Source organism: Camellia sinensis, chromosome 12, assembly GCF_055761805.1.
Source record: "Camellia sinensis isolate YWXY chromosome 12, ASM5576180v1, whole genome shotgun sequence".
Taxonomy (NCBI): domain Eukaryota; kingdom Viridiplantae; phylum Streptophyta; class Magnoliopsida; order Ericales; family Theaceae; genus Camellia; species Camellia sinensis.
In genome coordinates, this window is record NC_138972.1 from 135,961,518 (window position 1) to 135,980,436 (window position 18,919).

The following is an 18,919-nucleotide window of genomic DNA, read 5'->3' on the forward strand; positions in this document are numbered from 1 at the left end:
GTCTATCTCAAATCTCTCAGATCGATCTGAACAGATGGTGTATTTCTCAGATCTAAGATCAGTTCTTTTTTTTTTTTTTTTTTTTTGGTAGTTGATGATGATGATGAATAGATAAGGTTTGGTTTGGTTTGGTTTGGCTTGGTATTATATACATTGTTGTTTTTGTTTTTGTTTTTTTTGAATGCGTGGATGTGTTCTTTAGTGGCGGTGGCGGTGCAACAATGAAGGCCCTCTCCCGAGGGACAACTGTTGTTTTAGCCATAGTGGGAAGCTCTCTTTTCTTTGATCTAAACACAAATCTGAGCCTCAAACAGATAAAGAGATGAGAAATGAGAGATATACCAACAGATAGATAGAACAATTGAAAATTTTTAGCTAATTTATTAAATAGATAAGAAAAAAATTGATGTTGTTGATGATAATGATGATTGTAACAGATAAACAAAAAAGTTGACACAAATTTTCAACATATAGGAAAAGTTGAACAGATAGATAGAATTTATAAGAAAAATTAGACAGATAAATATAAAATTGAATTGATAAATAGAATTTAGGAAAAAAATTGAACAAATAGATAAAATTTAGGGTAAAAATTGAACAAATAGGGAGAAAAATTGAACATATAGTCACAAATTTTGATTAGCTAGATATAAATTTGAACACACAGATATAAATTTGAACAGATAGTCAACAAAAAATCAAACAGATTAAAAAAAAAAGTCAAGGGGTAAAAGTGGAAACAAAATGTCTTGTAAGATTTCTCACCAAACTATTTCACAAAGTGTGGACTTCTCACCGACAAAAAAAAAAAAAAAAAAAAAAAAAAAAAAAAAAAAAAAAATCACTAGACTTAATGCCTTACCCTCTCCTTGGATTGAATTTATCACCAATTTTCTCTATTTTCTTTAACATATGTCCTAAGGATATATGTTAACAAAAAGCCATATATATATATGATATACAAATCCATTTTCTACACGAATTTTGTAGATCAAATGATTTGTAGATATGATTGGTTGATGATTAGCGAATATATGAGAGAGTGCGTTACCTTAAATATCCTAATTAATTGTCATATAATTAGATTTAAAAAATTAATCTAATTTTTAAATTTAAAAAGCAATGCACGCTCATATATATATATATATATATATATATATATATATAATACATTTCCCAAGTGATTTGTGCTTTGCCGATCCCATAGAATTCAGTTTCTTATTGTTTAATCCAAGCAATGACAACCGAATACCAAGTCCACTCCTTGGATTCTGGGGGAAAAGGGATTCTACAAATTTAACTACCAAAATGTTTTATTAGGTTTTGAGGACACAAACCCCCCCCCCCCCCAACCTTTTCCCATTCACTTTCCCCTGATTTTCTCTTCCCTTTGAGTGTCCTCTCTTTTCCTTCATTTTCCTTTCCCCAGTTTTGTTTTTGTGTAATGTAATTTTGCTTTCCTTTTGGCAATAAAGTGGAAACAATACGTAACGTAGATGGTTAATGGATTGGAATTGGATACGCTCTATTTGTTAGACTGTATAATTAAAGTTTCTGGCGTCAAATAACTTTAACAGCCCTTGTTTTGAACTGTACACCCTCTTTACTAGATCTTGCATTCTTTTAGTGCTAATTTATTGTTATGTTTGGATATTAGATTTGGAGAGAGAGACTTGTAGCAGGAAAAGAAAAAATATATAGAAAAGTAAATAAAATGGTAGTTATTTATTTTTTGGTTTTTAAATTTATTTATAAATTTATGATACAAACACAATATAATGTTGTGTTTGGTTGGAGGAATTGATGAGGAATTTAGAAAGGGAAAAGAAAAAGGTATGTGAAATATGAATAAAATATACCTATATTTCACCTAATTTAACACATTTTTTTCCTTTTCCTTTTCCTTTTCCTTTTCTTTTTCCTTTCCCTTTCTCTTTCTAATCCCTTCTCAAATCCCAAACTAAACACAGTATAAATATATCTCAACATTACAAGCATACAAATTTTGTAGTTTTTGATATCGTGGTAAAGTAAGAAAAAAGCCAAGCAAACAAAATTTTAATCCAAAATCATTAAATGAAATAAAAATTATGTAGTTGTTTGACATGTGCTAAAATAGCACATGCTATTTTAGCACATTATCTTATTTAGGTCAAAATTATCTTATTTAAGTCACATCACCTCTCTACCATATTATTTCAAACTCAATCTATATTTTACGTTTTTCATAAAAAGTCAAAAAGTATACTAATCTAGTACTTCTCAAACAACTTCATAGGTCATACTAAGGCCTCATTTCGAAACAGGTTATTTTAATAAATTTTTTGCTTTTTGACTAAAATATGAGGCCAAAAAAACTTAGGAGAATTACACTAACAGTCCCTATAGTTTGGAGCTTGTGTCACTTTGGTCCTTGACTTTTCAATTGTGACACATCTGATCTTAAATTTTGAATCTTGTTCCAAATAAGGACAATTGAAGATACTATTGAACTTTTTAAGGGCAAAATCGTCAATTTGATAAAATATAAACTAATTTGACAAAAATAAATGTTAAAAAAATATTTTTAAATTTTTAAAAATTATTTCTACCCACCAAAGATAAAATTATGTAAAATTAATAAATCTTGTAGACATTTATTATTTATTTATTTTACCAAATTAATTTTTATTATATATTTGGATGATAATCATGAAATGGGAAGTTGTTAAATTTTTAATGTGTAATCGATATATTTAATATATGAAATGTTTTTAGTTTTAGATTTTTTTTATTTAATGGATTGGTTTAATAATGATATCAAAATTGTCGCCATATTTGACTTTTGAAAAAATAGGAACTAATTTAATAAAAACAAAAACAACCACCCATTGCATGATTATCATCCAGACACATAATAAAAATTAATTTGGCAAAAAAATAAATAAATAAATGTTTAAAAGATTTATCAATTTTTCATAATTTTATCCTTAGTGGGTAGAAATAATTTTTAAAAATTCAAAAATATTTTTTGATATTTATTTTTGTCAAATTAGTTTATATTTTATAAAATTGACGATTATGCCTTTAAAAAATCCAATGGTATCTTCAATTGTCCTTATTTGGAATCAGATTCAAAATTCATGGTCAAATATGTCACAATTGAAAAGTTACGGACCAAAATGACACAAGTCCCAAACTATAGAGACCGTTAGTGTAATTCACCCAAAAAACTTGCATGCTTGGAATAATTTTTTGATTTTTTACAAAAAGATGTGCATAAAAGTGAGAGAAAATGAAATCTTTGACTTTTTAATATAGGTAATAGGCTTTTGAGTTTTTTAGTAACTTTTAGCTTTTAGGTTAAAATTGTTACTTCCCGACTGAGGCTCTAAGTTCGTGATAACGATTAAAGTTAAACAAGTCAAAAGTCATTTCATTTTTTCTCTCACAAAAATTAAAAAAGTCAAAAAGTCTATCCCAAAAAAAAAAATTTAACCCCAAACTAAAATAGTCAAAAAATTAAAAAGTTAAAAAATCAAACCATATCCCAAACCAACCTATATGTGGTGTCTACTAATCAAACGCTTGCAAAACCACATGTATGACTCGAAAGTCATTATAGTTGGTGGTGAAGGAAGAGAGGCCAAGCAAAGAGATTACACCGATCTCCCCCAAAATATTAATGGGAAACTTACCAATAAGTCTCATATACAAAGTTCAAGATCTATCTAATCCCCAAACAAAACACTTACACCAATTAGTCCATATATTTTTAATTGTTACCAAAAAATCCTATTTTTTTTTTTCCAATTTAAAGATGCTGTTACATTCTACTACCGTCAAACTCCATCAAACGGTCACTGGAGACTCGTCGGAATATTCAACATCATCGGAAATTCGCCGGAGTATCGCCGGGAAGTCGCTGGAGTATCGCCGGAAGTTCACCGGAGTGTTAAGAAAGTTAATGGAAGTCGCTGGAATGTTCAAAACGTTCACGGAACGTTAAGAACATCATTGGAGACTCACCGAAATATCCAGAATATCGCCGAAAAAAAAAATAAACGGAGAAATTAGAGTGAAAAAATATAGCAAAATGTGCTAAATATTGATAAACTAAAAGAAAAAAAATAGAACGACAAAAAACAACAACAATGAAAAAAACATATGCTATTTTTCAATTTTTGTAAGGTTTAAGCAAATAATCTCTAATATTGATCAAACTGAAAAGTAAGTTTTGAAACTGTAAAATATTTAAGTTTTGAAACTGTCAAAGTAAAAATCTATTAAGTATTTATTCTTATTAATCAAACTGAAAAGCATGTTATGAAACTGTAAAATTTTACAGTTCCAAAGACTGTTATGAAATTATAAAATTTTACAGTTTTGTACCATGATTCATTCCAACACCAAAAAAATTTGAAACTGTAAAATTTTATAGTTTTCACCACCTATAACTAAAACTCAAAAATAACTTGTTTAGAACTTAAAAATTTTCTCTATTAGAATAGAAAAAGAGAAGTGTATAACAAAGAAAATGTAAAAAAAAAAAAAAAAAAAAAAAAAAAAAAATCGAAGGAGAGAGGTGAATATAGAGAGAGGATTGTACTCCGGCAACTATTTTTTGTTTAGATCTAGCTGGATCTAATGTAGATCTACTCAGATCTGATGTAAATCTACGCAGCACCAAAAAAATTTGAAATTGCAAAATTTTACAGTTTTCACCGCCTGTAACTAAAACTAAAAAACAACTTGTTCAAAACTTAAAAATTTTCTCCATTACAACAGAAAAAAGAGAAGTATATAACAGAGAAAATGTAAAAAAAATAAGAGATCGAAGGAGAGAGGCGAATATAGAGAGAGGATTGTACTCCGATAATTATTTTTTGTTTAGATCTAGCCGGATCTAATGTAGATCTACTCAGATCTGATGTAGATCTACATCAAATCTGATGTAAATCTACTCATCTTCTTCATCGGAAACATATCTTTTTTATTGTCGGTGAGAGTGAAGTAAGTAGTCAGTGGCCGGTGGTTGTCAATAAATCCCAATCGATGGTAGTCATCGGTCGTCGGTGACTATATATCGAAAAGAGAAAGAGAAGAAGCAAGATATGGTTACCCATTAACGATCGCCGGAAAACACAAAGAGCAAAAGAGACAAAGAAGAAGAGAGGCAAAGAAGAAGAAGAATAACGTCATAGGACTTTTGGGTTTAAACAAAAAGTTATGGGACTAAATAGACTACATGTTTTTCAAACAAGACTTCCTAGTAATTTTCCCAATAATAATAAATATAAGGCCGCCTCCAAAATTTTATGGCCCAACTTCATAATGGCCCCCAAAATTTTATTTGGTTTAGCTTGGCTCGAAATGGCTTCACCCCTAATCATAGAATTAGATTATATGTTTGATTCGCAGATAGGATTAAAAGCTTAGGCGTCTGAATCTCAATCGATGAATCATTTGTTAAAATTTAATATTATTATGTTTAAATTATGAATTTGGGTCGCATTTAAAAAGAAAAATATAAAAAATTAGTGAAATATAGTTATATTTAATTCACTTTCATTCCTATTTTCACTTTTTCTTACTATCACTCATAATCCAAATACAATCACTTCAGGACTTTATCAAGGCAAAGCCGCAAATAGGCTTTCAAGGAAAAATAAATAAATAAATAATAAAAAAATAAAATAACTGGTTCAGCTTAGTGTTCCTCATAGTTTCTTGCAAATGTGTTTCTCAAGCACGTCACATGGCAATCCTCTTTATTTTATGTTTACTGAAAAATGTAGAAGTTCCCTAAATACTGATTTGTGATTATGTATCAATTTTAAGCAGTAAATAACAATCTCAATCAAACAATCAACACAAATCAACACAACTATTTTAACGTGGAAAAATCACAATTGGAGCGCCTCCAATTGTGATAAAAAAATCACGGGCCAAAACTACAAAACAATCCACTAAGAAGACAAAAGGAATTACACATATGTACTCTCAATTACCTAGTAAATCTACGCCTGAATTGAATCGACCCCTATATGCCTCTTCCACCACGGTCTTCACCTCGGAACTGTCTTGCCCAACGTTGAATCCACAACGCCGATGTCGAATCACGACGATGAGCCACTCCAAAATCCACCAAAGCTTCAGGCTCGAATTCTCCAGAATCTATCGAAGAACAACTCTCTTTTTTGTATTGAATAAACGAACAATCCTTCGATGTATACATCTTAAACCATGAGTTGAATACTCAATCAAATATTAAAAAAAAAAAAAAAATAGCCCCAGATATAAACCTTAATATCCAAGAAGAATATCTGAAAGCGTAACCCTAGATTTGGAGCAACTTGAGGTTTTATAGAATCTGAAATCGCAAGGTCCGCTCAAGCGGGGAAATAGACCCTCGAGCGGGGACGCTAAAACGCGTGTTCCAAACTAGGGTGTACGCTCGAGCAGGGAAATGGACACTCGAGCATCAGAGCACACCTCACAGTATATTTGCAGATAGGTCAAACTTCTAGAACCCAACATTCTCCGCTCGAGCGTACAAACGGCTGTTCGAGCAGACAGGCAACTTTGAATGTATTTTTGCATTTTACTTCGAGGGCGCTGCCCCTCAACCCCGTTGTGGTGCTGCCCCGGACCAGCCAAGGGGCGCTGCCCCCTGGACCCCCGCGAGCTGATCGGGCAGCTCAATCCCCGACATAGTCAGCGAAGTGGCAAACTTGAAAGAATTAACATCACTAACTTCTCTACAATGCACAATTCGGATAGGATTCGCATCTAAAAACTCATAGCCTCACTGAAATAAAAGTGCGAAAACAAGTATAACTGAAATGAGTTTTGTCAAACAAGATTACCAAGAATAAAAAACCTACCACTTACCATCTTTATATGTTAGTCTCTCTCTCTCAGAGTATGCTCTTTATTCCATCAAAATTAATTAAGATACGAATTAAGAGTAGCTTATGGTTTAAGCTCTGTTACAAAGGCTTCTCCTGCGGTGATTCCTTGACAATGTGAAACTTGGTCTCATAATAATTTATCCTGTCTTTTTCATGGAAGACACTTGAGATTGAAGCTTGACTCTGATCAATTAATAATTGAATAACATGGCATCAATCTGATAAATTAATAATTGAATAACGAGGCCTCAAGTAAATATACATAGGATTTTTTTTCTTTTTCTTCTTTTCCTGTCAATATCAATTGGTTGAACCAACAACATGTCAGATCTAACAATTGATATAACGTTGATTGATAGTTTTTATATTAGTTGATCTATCGTTAACAAGAAGCTAAGCATCTATTAGATGTACCCATCTATTGGACCCCATAAATTTCACTAGTTTCCTTCCATTATTAATCACTAATTTGGTGACCTTTTTCACTTTTTAGGCCTCTTCTTGTTAACATATGCTCTTGGACTAATTGGGTTGGAAAACTCTACTTATTCAAAAAAATTGTCAAGAAATTTACTCAAAATGGAAAAGTGTGGTTAAAATTTAATTGATGTATTGATCTGGATCACATATTGATTTTTATGTAAAATTCTAACTAAAAATTCTAAGTAATATTACTCAATTTGATTAATCTATTGGTTAAGAATTCTGGTATCTCATTAAGAGATTAAGAAGATTTTTCATGTGTGATTGACCCAATTGGACGTATTGGTGTGGTAAATATGTCATTGAACTTTCGTATAATCTCTTACTATTTAACAATAATAAATAGTAATAACAAATTGTTGTTGTTTGCTATTTGGGGTACATCTTAGCTTTGAGGTAATGCATTCCTTTAATTTTTTGTTCTAAATTAGCTAACAAACGAAAGAATAAAAAATAAAAAATAAATAAAAAAATAAGACTTTTTGTGACAATTGGATTTAGAGGAGATTAAATCACCCCAGTTATCATATGCATAATGGCTTTTGATCTAGGATTACCAATCCAGTGTGATTTTTATTTTTTTATTTTTTTCAAGGGATGGTAAGAAAGAAAAGTTGGAAATGTTGAAACTTATGGTCTCTTAATATATATATATATATATAGTTTAGGAGGTTGAAGCTTTTTACCTCCAAAAATACGGAGATATGAACTAGAAAAAGTAAACTGCATGCTCTGAATTTATTTTTTTGATTCTACTAATGAAAAAATTATTGCATAGTGAAAGAGTATTACATGATAATGTTATATGGAATCATTTACCAATCACAAATGATCATGCTTCAATACTATCTTTCAATCACCAAGGTAAATATGACGGAATCCACGGTCTAAACTAATTATAAGAGAGTAGGGTACCATCTTGTCAACAACTAAAGGATAATTTAATAGTAAGCATCCACTTATATCGAGTTCAGTGGGATTCAATCCCAATACGAATCTCGAGAGTCTCCTTGCGTTAGAGGCTCTCCAGTTAGGGATGGACTAACTTGCTATCATAATAATTTCTTATGATAAATGTGAATAAAAATGACATACTTATTTTTGTTCAGTCATATGTCAGTCTGAAAAACAAAAGGCAATTTTTTTAAATTTGTCGTGTTTTAATAACTCAATAGTAGAGCGGATAACTACCTAAATATATTGATATTCTTCCCATGACACCAAAAATAAATAAAAAATAAATATCAAATTGATTGAAGGAAGATGGAATCAAAGTGTTAAAAAGATAGAAAATTTGGTGAAACTTAATTTTCACATTAATTGGATTAAAAGTTTGCCAACTCTAAAGATTGGAAATTTACCATACGTAGATGCATTAAAGCTGGCCACATGTACCTACATATCTAATCCAAATATATATATATATATAGAGAGAGAGAGAGAGAGAGAGAGCATGGAATGTGGTCTGTGAAATGACCATATGAAAGGGAAAAAATACATATAATTAACTTGATACACCATGGTGAGCCATGTTAAATTGAAAATAAATCAAAAAATTAAGTTTTAAATTGATAAAATTAAAATTTTAAGATTTATTTTTTATTTACAAACGTCAAATTCTAGATTTTTTTTTTTTTATTTTAACTTTCTCTAAATTTTATCTATCCAAACAAAACTTGACAGTTCCTTTAACCAAAAGAAAAAGGAAATGCCAAACTCATTGGCCAGCTTGCTCTTGAATCTATTGTTTGTAATCTAGGCGTAAAGCCAAATAACATTTATTTCCATTACTTTTATGGAAAATACTAGTTATATATTTTATATCATATTCATAGATCTTTGCATGATAATTTATAATTTATGATATATGAGGCTCTCTAGCAATTAACAATAGAATTTTTAGTAAGGACGTTGACCCACATAATTTCTTAGTGAATAATAATTACAAGTGACAAACCACCTTGTTTTGACATTGCCAAACAACTAGAGTATAATGCAAACACTCTCCAATATCTCCATCAACACATGAATTGGAATTGTAGTTGTACTTCCTCTTCTCCTCCACCCACATCTTTACTGCATCCACCGCCGTAAATTCACCGGAACCCTCTGCAATGTTCTCACCATATGGCCCATTTGAATGCCTTTAGTTACAATCAGCACTCCTCAAATTGGCATAGTTTTGTGCATAGATAGCTACGGTGTCGTTCTATGTGACAGACTTGATTCCAATTTGTGCTCGGGCGGTATTGTGGGCGGCAAGGAAGTCTTGTGGGGAGTTTTGGGCCAGGGAGAGGTGAATGGTCAAGGCCATGAGGAAAACAATGGCTAATAGAGTCTTGGAGATGGTCATTTTGATTTACTCTTTGTGCTCATGGGAGAGTATGATTTTAGGATTTTTATTATACGCAAAAATTGAGAAAAGTTACCATCCAAAATAGCCACAAGTGTAACTATTAATGTGAGATGCCAGTTGTGCGAAAGTTCATGAAAAGAACATAATAACACCCATTAATGTTTGATTTGATCAAATTGTTGTAATATATTGATAATATAAGTGCTGTCATGACATAAAAAAGGAGATATGGAATTAGTAGTCATTAAAATCATAAGATTTTGGAGTTATCTTTTTGGATTTGATTCTTACCAAGCTTTAAATTTTTTTAAAAAAAAAATAAAAATAATAGTATGATCGTAAAACGAATCAAACGGTAGTTGAGCAAATTTTTGTGCTTGCACTACAAGAAAATGGGGCTTAAAAGACGGAACTATTTGCGACGGTACATTTGCCGTCGCAAAAAGTGACTTTTTGCGACGGTAAAAAATACCGTCTCAAAAAACAGAGTATTTGCGACGGTAAAAAATGCCGTCTCAAAAAACAGAGTATTTGCGACGGTAGAAAAATACCGTCGCAAAAAAGAGAGTATTTGCGACGGTATTTTCTACCGTCGCAAGTACTCTTCTTTTTTGAGACGGTATTTTTCTACCGTCGCAAATACTCTGTTTTTTGAGACGGTATTTTTTACCGTCGCAAATACTCTAATTTTTTGAGACGGTATTTTTTACCGTCGCAAAAAGTCACTTTTGTGGTTTTTTTTTTTAAGTGAATATTTTAAAATTTTTAAATATTTTTTTTAGATGCACTTTACTTAAATGTATCTAAAAAAAAAATTATGAAAAAATATTTTTAAAAATTAATAAATACATACAAATATAAAAAAAAAATGTATTGAATTATTGTATTTCTTTTGTATTTTTGGTATTTAGTGAATTTTTAAAAGATTTTTTTACTTTTTAGGTGTATTTATGTTAGGTGTGTCTAAAAATTAAAAAAATTAAATATTAAAAAAATTCAGTAAAAATAATATAACACGGAAAACAAGAAAGTATAATTTTCTCAAAAGAGTTTTTGAAAAACTCTAACCTAACATAGTGATTGTGGTTTTGAGACAGCTTCATATATATACAGTCACAAAATAGTTTGAATAAATTCAATGGTATTTTTCTGTCACAAAAAAAATAAAAAAAACAATGTCGTCTTACTCTTTTAATATAACATCTCTTTTCATTCAGTTTTTCATCTTCCTGTCTCTCTGTATTTATCTCTCTCTGTTCTCTTTATCTCTTTCACCCATCACTCTTCTTTCTCTATCTGTCTGTGTATCTCTCTCATTTCTCTCTGTGTCGCTCGCATATCTTTCTTCTCTCTATCTCTTATGTCTTCTCTCTTTATCTCTCTCGCTCATCTTTCTTCTCTCTATCTCTCTCATTTTTTTTTCTCTCTCTCTCTCTTATTTATATCTCTCTCTATCTCTTTCGCCCATCTCTCTTTTTCTGTGTCCCTCTCTCGCTCATCTCTTTTCGCTCTATTTCTTTCTTTTTGTCTATCTTTCGCTCATCTCTTGTTTCTCTCTCTTTTTCTATCTCTCATTCTCTCCCACTCTCTCCGTCTCATATTCTCTATTTATTGAGCTTCTCCTCGATTTATCTATCTTTTCTCTCATTTCTTTTCTGTCTCTATCTCTTTCGTTCATCTCTCTATCTCTCTACCTCTCTCGTTCATCTCTTTTCTCTCTCTGTCTCTTTTTCTGTCTCTCACTCTCTATCTTTTTCTCTCTTTGTCTCTCTCTCTCTCTAACTCATCACTCTTCTCTGTTTGTCTGTCTGTCTGTCTCTGTCTCTCTCTTTCTCTCGTTGTCTCTCGTTCATATCTCTTCTCTCTATCTCTCTCATCTGTCTTCTCTCTCTGCCTCTCTCACTCATCTCTCTTCTCTTTATCTCTCTCGCTCATCTCTCTCTGTCTCTTTCTCATTTATCTCTTTTCGTTCTTTCTCTCTTTGTCTATATCTTTTCATCCATTTTTTCATCTTCCTTTCTCTCTTCTCTTTCTCTCTCTCACTCATCACTATTCTCTCTCTGTCTGTTTGTCTATCTGTCTCTCTTCTCTCTATGTCTCTCTCTTTTTCTATGTCTCTCTCTCGCTCATCTCTTTTCGCCTTATTTCTCTCTCTTTTTGTCTATCTTTCGCTCATCTCTTGTTTCTCTCTCATTTTCTATCTCTCCTTCTATCTCTCTCTCTCTCTCTCTTTCTCTCTCTGTCTCTTTTTCTGTCTATCTCTTTCTCTTTGTCTCTCTCTCACTCTCACTCTCTCTCACTCATCACTCATCTCTCTCTCTGTATGCTTGTCTATTTGTCTATTTCTCCCTCATTATGTTCGCCTTGCTCACTCTCTCCTTCTCATATTCTCTATTTATCTATCTCTTCTCTCATCTCTTTTCTCTCTCTGTCTCTTTCGTTCATCTCTCTTCTCTCTATCTCTCTCGTTCATCTCTCTTCTCTCTCTATCTTTTTTTCTGTCTCTTACTCTCTATCTTTTTCTCTGTTTGCGTTGCTCACTCTCTCACTCCCGTCTTCTCTATTTACTGAGCTCCCTTTCGATTTATCGATCCACTATAAGAAAATGCACTTTTAGCGACCACTTTGTCTCTCTCTCGCTCATCACTTTGTCTCTGTTTGTTTTTTTTTTCCCTCTCTCTCTTTATCTCTCTTCTCTATCTGTCTCTCACTTATCTCTCTCTCACCACCCATCTTCTCTACCATATTCACCACTACTGCAAATGCCATTCCACTACTACCACTGTTGTCACTCCATCTCTACAACTATCATTACTACCATCATCGCTACCACTCCACTACCACCACTACTACTACCATTACCTCTCATCTACCACCGCTATTCTATCTCCTCTACCACTACCACAACTTCACCACTTATCTCATTCACCATCACTACCACCACCACTATCACCTCTTATCCACCACTTTCACCACTACTGCCATTTCTATCCTCTACCACAAAAAATTAGTTCTTGATTTTTAGTATAAAAAAAAAAAAAGAGTCACAAAAAAATCATTGACCACAAAAAATTAACTTTATTTTAATGAAAAATATTATCCCTACTTCTACCAAATAAAAAAAAATAATTTTTTATTCATTAAAATAAATATGAAACAAATAAATTTTCAACCTTACTAAATGTAAAAAAAAATAAAATTCATCAACTATAAAAAAAATTTATTTTAATAAAAAATAATTTTTTTAACAATTCTTCCGTTGCCAAAAAAAAAAAAAAAATCATTTTATTATTTAAATATTCATTTGTAATAAAAATAAAAAAAATTCCAAAAAACATTTCCAATCCCCCCCCTCCCTTTTTCCATTCCCACTCGGGTTCTCCTACCCCAAACCCAAAATCCCCAATGTCAAAAATCCCTAATCCCTTCCCCCTTTTCCATTCCCGCTGGTTTTTCCCCCCTCAACCAAAAATCCCCAAAAAAAACCCTAATATGCACACAGCTCTCTCATTCCTCTCATTTCATCTCATCTCATCAGTCTCTTTCTCACTCTCATTTTCATCTGCATAGATCGACTCCACACCGATCAAACTCGCAAGATCGACTCCTCACCGATCGACCTCACTCTCTCATTGCACCGATCGATCTCATAGGTAAGCTTCTCTCTCTCTCTCTCTCTCTCTCTCTCTCTCTCTCTCTCTCTCATCTCATCAGTCTCTCTCTCACTTCATCTCATCAGTCTCTCTCTCACTCTCTCATTTTCGTCTGCACAGATCGACCTCGCAAGATCAACTCCTCACCGATCAACCTCGCAAGATCGACTCCTCACCGATCGACTTCACGGATAAGCCTCTCTCTCTCTCTCTCTCACACATCTCAACATAGTTTGTGTGAGATGAAAAAAAAAGAGTCGGAAAAAAAGATTGGAGTTCCAAACTAGATTCATTTTAGCAATTGTTATTGATTAGATATATTGATGCCCAAACATTAGTTTTTACTAGGTTATCAAGGTTAACTGATGTTTTATCTTTATGGAAACAAAAGAGTCAAATTCCAAGAAAGTCGGGGATTCTAAAACAGTGATGTTAATCTAACTTTGAACGTGACATGGAAGAAGATCCTCTATCTTCATTCTTTCCATATCTGCCATTGAATATGATTAGTGTTCGGAGAATATTTCCTTTGTTCTCTCAAGCCTTCAAATAATTACTGCAGCCTACATAATTACTGAAAATGTAACTTCCAATTGATTTGATTTATTTATTTATGTATTTTTCCCATTTGTTTGGTTTTGGTTTTGGTTTTGAGGTCTAATGTCAATTAAAATGGTTAGAATTCTATCAATTGACCTGCTGTAGAAACTGAAAATAGTCTACTTTCTTAATTTTGCTTCGTATTTGTTCTTTTCCTTTCGTTGAAGAGGATTTGTAGATTATAGTCGCAATTTATTTCAAATGGGAAATGACCAACTAGTCTTATTTACATTTGTGATGGTAATTTTCTTAAAGCTCCTTCCCATGTATGCTCTGTTCTCTTGAAATATATTTACTTTCTCTGGGTCCCACTACTCTATCATTAAAATGCATAAAGCAACTGTGCAGAACTGCATGTATAAGAGATTTATGTTACCTTTGTACAGGTCATTTTCTTTTGACAAATCTTTTGTTGGAGACCATGAAAAATACAGCACGTGTAAGCCACAAAGAAGGAAGGATTGTTAATGTGTCATCAGAGGGTCATCGGTTTGCATACAGTGAAGGAGTTCGATTTGATAAAATCAATGATGAATCTAGGTAATAAATAACAACATCTTCTTCTTCTTCTTCTTCTTCTTTTTTTTTTTTTTTTTGTTTTGTATTTATCAAAATGAACTAGTACGTTTTGTTTCTTCACAAATTGAGGTGCTTATTAGATTACATAAAGTTCACCCAACGAACAATAATTTCCTTGTTTTACTTTTGTAATTTTCAGTTTCAACACCATATATGCTTATGGGCAATCAAAGCTTGCTAACATATTGCATGCTAATGAGCTGGCAAGGCGCTTAAAGGTAATCTACTAATCAAGAGGTTGATATTAAGATGGTTGTTTTTTATCGCAAGTTATACCTCTTTTAGGGTCTTGTTCTGCACCGGTAATTAAGCTTCGTTCTTTGTAGTCCTAGTGCCTAAAGGCCTTGCCTTAGTGCTCATTTTGTGCCAGTGCCTGCCAAAGCCTTACCATGTTATTTACCTTTCCAATCAAAACTTTAATACAACCAAATCCACTGGTTTTCACACAATTGTTTTCTTCACTGCTAAGGGACAGCAGTTTTAAAATGTCATGCTACTATGAAATTGTGAATCTAATAAGATATTTCTGTGCATAACTTATTTAAAACATTCGGTCTTTCAATGCTCATCCACGTTTGGGTCTGCATATCTTACATTGTCCACTTAAGCAATTTCTTAAGACTTTGGCCATGATGCACGCATTTCTAGATATTTCCAGTGAAGAGAAATGAGACCCTTTACTTAAAGGAACCTTTTTTTGAATTTTTTTTTTTTTAACACTTCACCGATTTCTAGTTAATGAGAGATAATGACTTTGTTGGATCACTAGTTTGAATTGTACCATTTGGAGAGATTTAGTGGTTCAGAAGGACAATAGCCATAGGCTGCAAAACTATGTGAACCTAGTTACTATTAGAAGCAGAGATGATTACGTCACACAACATTGTTTTTTTATGAGAGTACAGAGTTTTTTTTTTGGTACAATGGAGCAGGGGTAGAGGGGAGACGAACCTGTGATAGTCTAGTGAGATACACAGACTCTGGTCAGTTACATCATCTTTAGTAAAGAATTACAACAATGCCAGTAACACAAAAACTGAACACAAAACTGGACACAAAAAGCACATAAATGGACAAGATTTGATGGTGGAGCCACTTTTCATAAATCTTATCCTTCCACTTGTTTTTTTGGTTCTGGTTCCAATTCTGTGTTCATAGACTTATTGGATATATTTTAACAATAGAGAGTTCATGTATTGTTGCAACTCAAAATTCATGATAGGTACAATCAGTTGGTCCTGACTCTGTGAGAATAGTCACTTGTACCTTTGCTTCATTATTTAATTATTTTTGTAATAATATGCTAGGCTGAACATTTAAATGGCATATTGGGTTGACTTCTGTATAATTAACCAGGAAGAAGGGGTGAAGATAACTGCTAATTCACTTCATCCTGGAGCCATTGCCACCAACCTTCTGCGTCACCACGGCTTTCTTGATGGTAAACCTCCGAGCCTTGAAATTCATATAGCTATGTTCTTAAAGTATATTTGTGGATATTCCAATTTATTGGATTGGTAGTGGTTCGCTTGCATTTAAAAAAAAAAGACGAAGAAAAAGAAAAGAAGAAGCTGCAGTGATGCTTGTTTTGGATCAGTACAAAAATCTTGGTAGACAATTTTTATTTTTATTTTTAATTGAAGTATGTAGATTGTGTGCCATTTTATTTGATATTTTACCTGGGATATTTTGCAAAATATGTAACTGTACCGGAAGAGTTCTGTTCGTGAAGTATGGTTACAAATTTGATAGGTCTTTTAAAACAAAATAAGCCATGGATAGTTGAAACTTAATTGTCTCATAAGGTTCATCATGGTTTTTAGACTGATATTACTGCTTTGGTTCTTGTCTGTTGCAGGCTTAGTTAATCTGGTTGGTAAGTATGTGCTGAAAAACGCTGCGCAGGTTTGTTCTCTGTCTTTTTTATATTTAAGACGCACAACAGTATTTCTTTGAACATAATTTTGTTTTCTAGTTTTCTGTTGTGGAAAACAGAAAAACAAAAGCTGACACAAAAAAGTTGTTGCCCAAATTGTTTTCAGGAAAGTTTTTTGAATACACCCATTTTGTAGGAAACACTTTTTAATTGTTTTCTGAACTTTCAAAAACTATATTCCCACAAAAATGAAAATGTAGGTGTTTCCTAACTTCTCTTTGTTTTTGTTTATGGAAAATTAGCACGTACAAACATCTTGATGGCTTCACTTGACGAGGAAACATGGTCAACCTTTTTTTTATATAGGGTATTTCTATGACACGGTATGGTAATTAATTTCAACGGTTGTGGTTGTAGGGGGCGGCAACTACATGCTATGTGGCATTGCATCCGCAAGTCAAGGGGGTAACGGGGGAGTATTTTTCGGATAGTAACATAGCCAAACCAACCGCTCAGGCCAAAGATGCCGATTTGGCGAAGAAATTGTGGGATTTCAGCTTGAGCTTGACTGATCCTAAGTGATGCTTTTGTTGAATTGATTTGTGTAGAATGAAAGCATTTTGTCCTAAGTTTTAAGTGTTATGAAACCCTATTGTGTGACAGACCTACTTTGAATAGCTGTAAATTTATGGAATTTAATGTTGTGAGCTTTTGACATAAGTTCAGTACATGCTGTAATCTTTTCTCATAATCAACTTGATAGACATGCTGGATGGAAGCTAAATAGTTTATATACGAAGTATAAGAGGATAGAGCTCACCTTTTTACGTCTTGTTTGTGAACGGTTTTCTATGTAAATAGTTTTGTTCTTTTAATCCAGCTCGGCAATTAGAAAAAATGTGCATGTTTTTACAATAATAATTATAAATTTGTAAAGTTAATCAACACAAATGGATGTGCAGTTTAATTATTCTTTGTAAAATATTGAATTTGATGGTTTGATCAATTTTTATTTTTATTTTTTGTTATGATGTTTTTGTGAATGGAATGTAAATAATCAGCTCTTTTCACTGTCGGAAAAAATAGAAATTTTTAATATTTTTATTAATTTTGTTATAGGTTTTACTTTTTGCGACGATATTATACTGTCGCAAAAATAGAAATTTTATTATTTAAAATAAAAATTTTATTATTTTTTAATATTTTTTGCGACGGCATTACACTGTCGCAAAAAATAGAAAATTTTATATTTTTTATACTTTTTGCGACGGTACCACACTGTCGCAAAAATAGTATTTTTTTAAAGAAAAAGACTATTAGCGACGGTATTTTTTGCCGTCTCAAATAACATTTTTAGCGACGGTAAAATAGGGCCGTCGCAAAAAAGTCAAGAAATTTCAAATGTTATTAGCGACTGCACGGTGCCGTCGCAAAAAGGTAAAAAATGCCGTCGCAAAACATTAGCGACGGCACTTACCGTCGCAAAAACTCTTTTGCAACCCCTGCAGTTGCGACCCCCTCTTGCCGTGGCAAAAAGTCATTTTGCCGTCGCAAAAGTATTAGCGACGGCATTAGGAGTATTAGCGACGGTATTTTACCGTCACAAAAAGTCATATTTTTTGTAGTGTTGGCTTGAACTACACTCAATAAACACTATAAAAACCTAAGTTAATTACTCGAGCTCAACTGGTGAACTCAAGTAAAGCTCCTTTAAGTAAAAGTATTATATTTTTAAATTAAACTTAAATAATTGACTATTTAACTCGACTCAATTTGTTCATTTATATCCCTAAATAGGATAATGCACTCCTTAAAATAACATCAGCTGTGGGTAATAATGAATTATATGAGCAATCAAAGAAGTCATGAGCAAACAAGTAATGTGTTTCATGACCAAAAAAAAAAAAAAATTGATAGTAGTTCACATATCTACTATTTAGTTGTCTATGACATTCTGTTAATAATTTGCTTCAGGACTGCTACGTTGAATTTTTCTTTGATTAGTTTCAGTCAATAACTAGAATTTGTTTTTTCCAGTCAATAAGTCCTATTCTTTAGGATATTGTTAGTGTTATCAGAAATCTTGGTTTGTTACCATAATTTTTGGGATTCATTATCTTTTCAGTTCAGATATTCTTACTATAAATGTAATGCACCAGTATGAATGAAGATTATCACTCTTTGCTGCATCATATCAGCTTTTATCATTTTCTGTTTTTTATTCTTTCATTTCATTCAATTTCTATTCTTCATTTTTTTTGTTTTTCTTCTCTTCTCAAAAACTAACATTTGGTATCAGAGCTTCATTCTTACGGGACCTGTGAGTATCCATGGAAGCAAAAACTGATTTTCCTAATTTTTCTCAAGCTGCTCCACATATTTTTGATGGAGAAAATTACCAACTTTGGGCTGTTAGAATGGAAACTTATTTGGAGGCTTTGGATCTATGGGAAGCCGTCGAAGAAGATTACGAAGTTGC

General features: G+C 32.4%; 1 protein-coding gene across 1 annotated transcript; it reads left to right on the forward strand.

Moving 5' to 3' along the window:
• The first annotated feature begins 13,749 nt into the window (after positions 1–13,749).
• Positions 13,750–17,267, forward strand: LOC145804802 (short-chain dehydrogenase TIC 32, chloroplastic-like). The gene is made up of 5 exons (XM_082899967.1): positions 13,750–14,525; positions 14,704–14,782; positions 15,921–16,005; positions 16,423–16,469; positions 16,858–17,267. Exons 1-5 carry the CDS (start codon positions 14,254–14,256, stop codon positions 17,020–17,022), a joined length of 648 nt encoding a protein of 215 aa, XP_082756093.1. The 5' UTR covers positions 13,750–14,253; the 3' UTR covers positions 17,023–17,267.
• Positions 17,268–18,919: the final 1,652 nt, after the last annotated feature.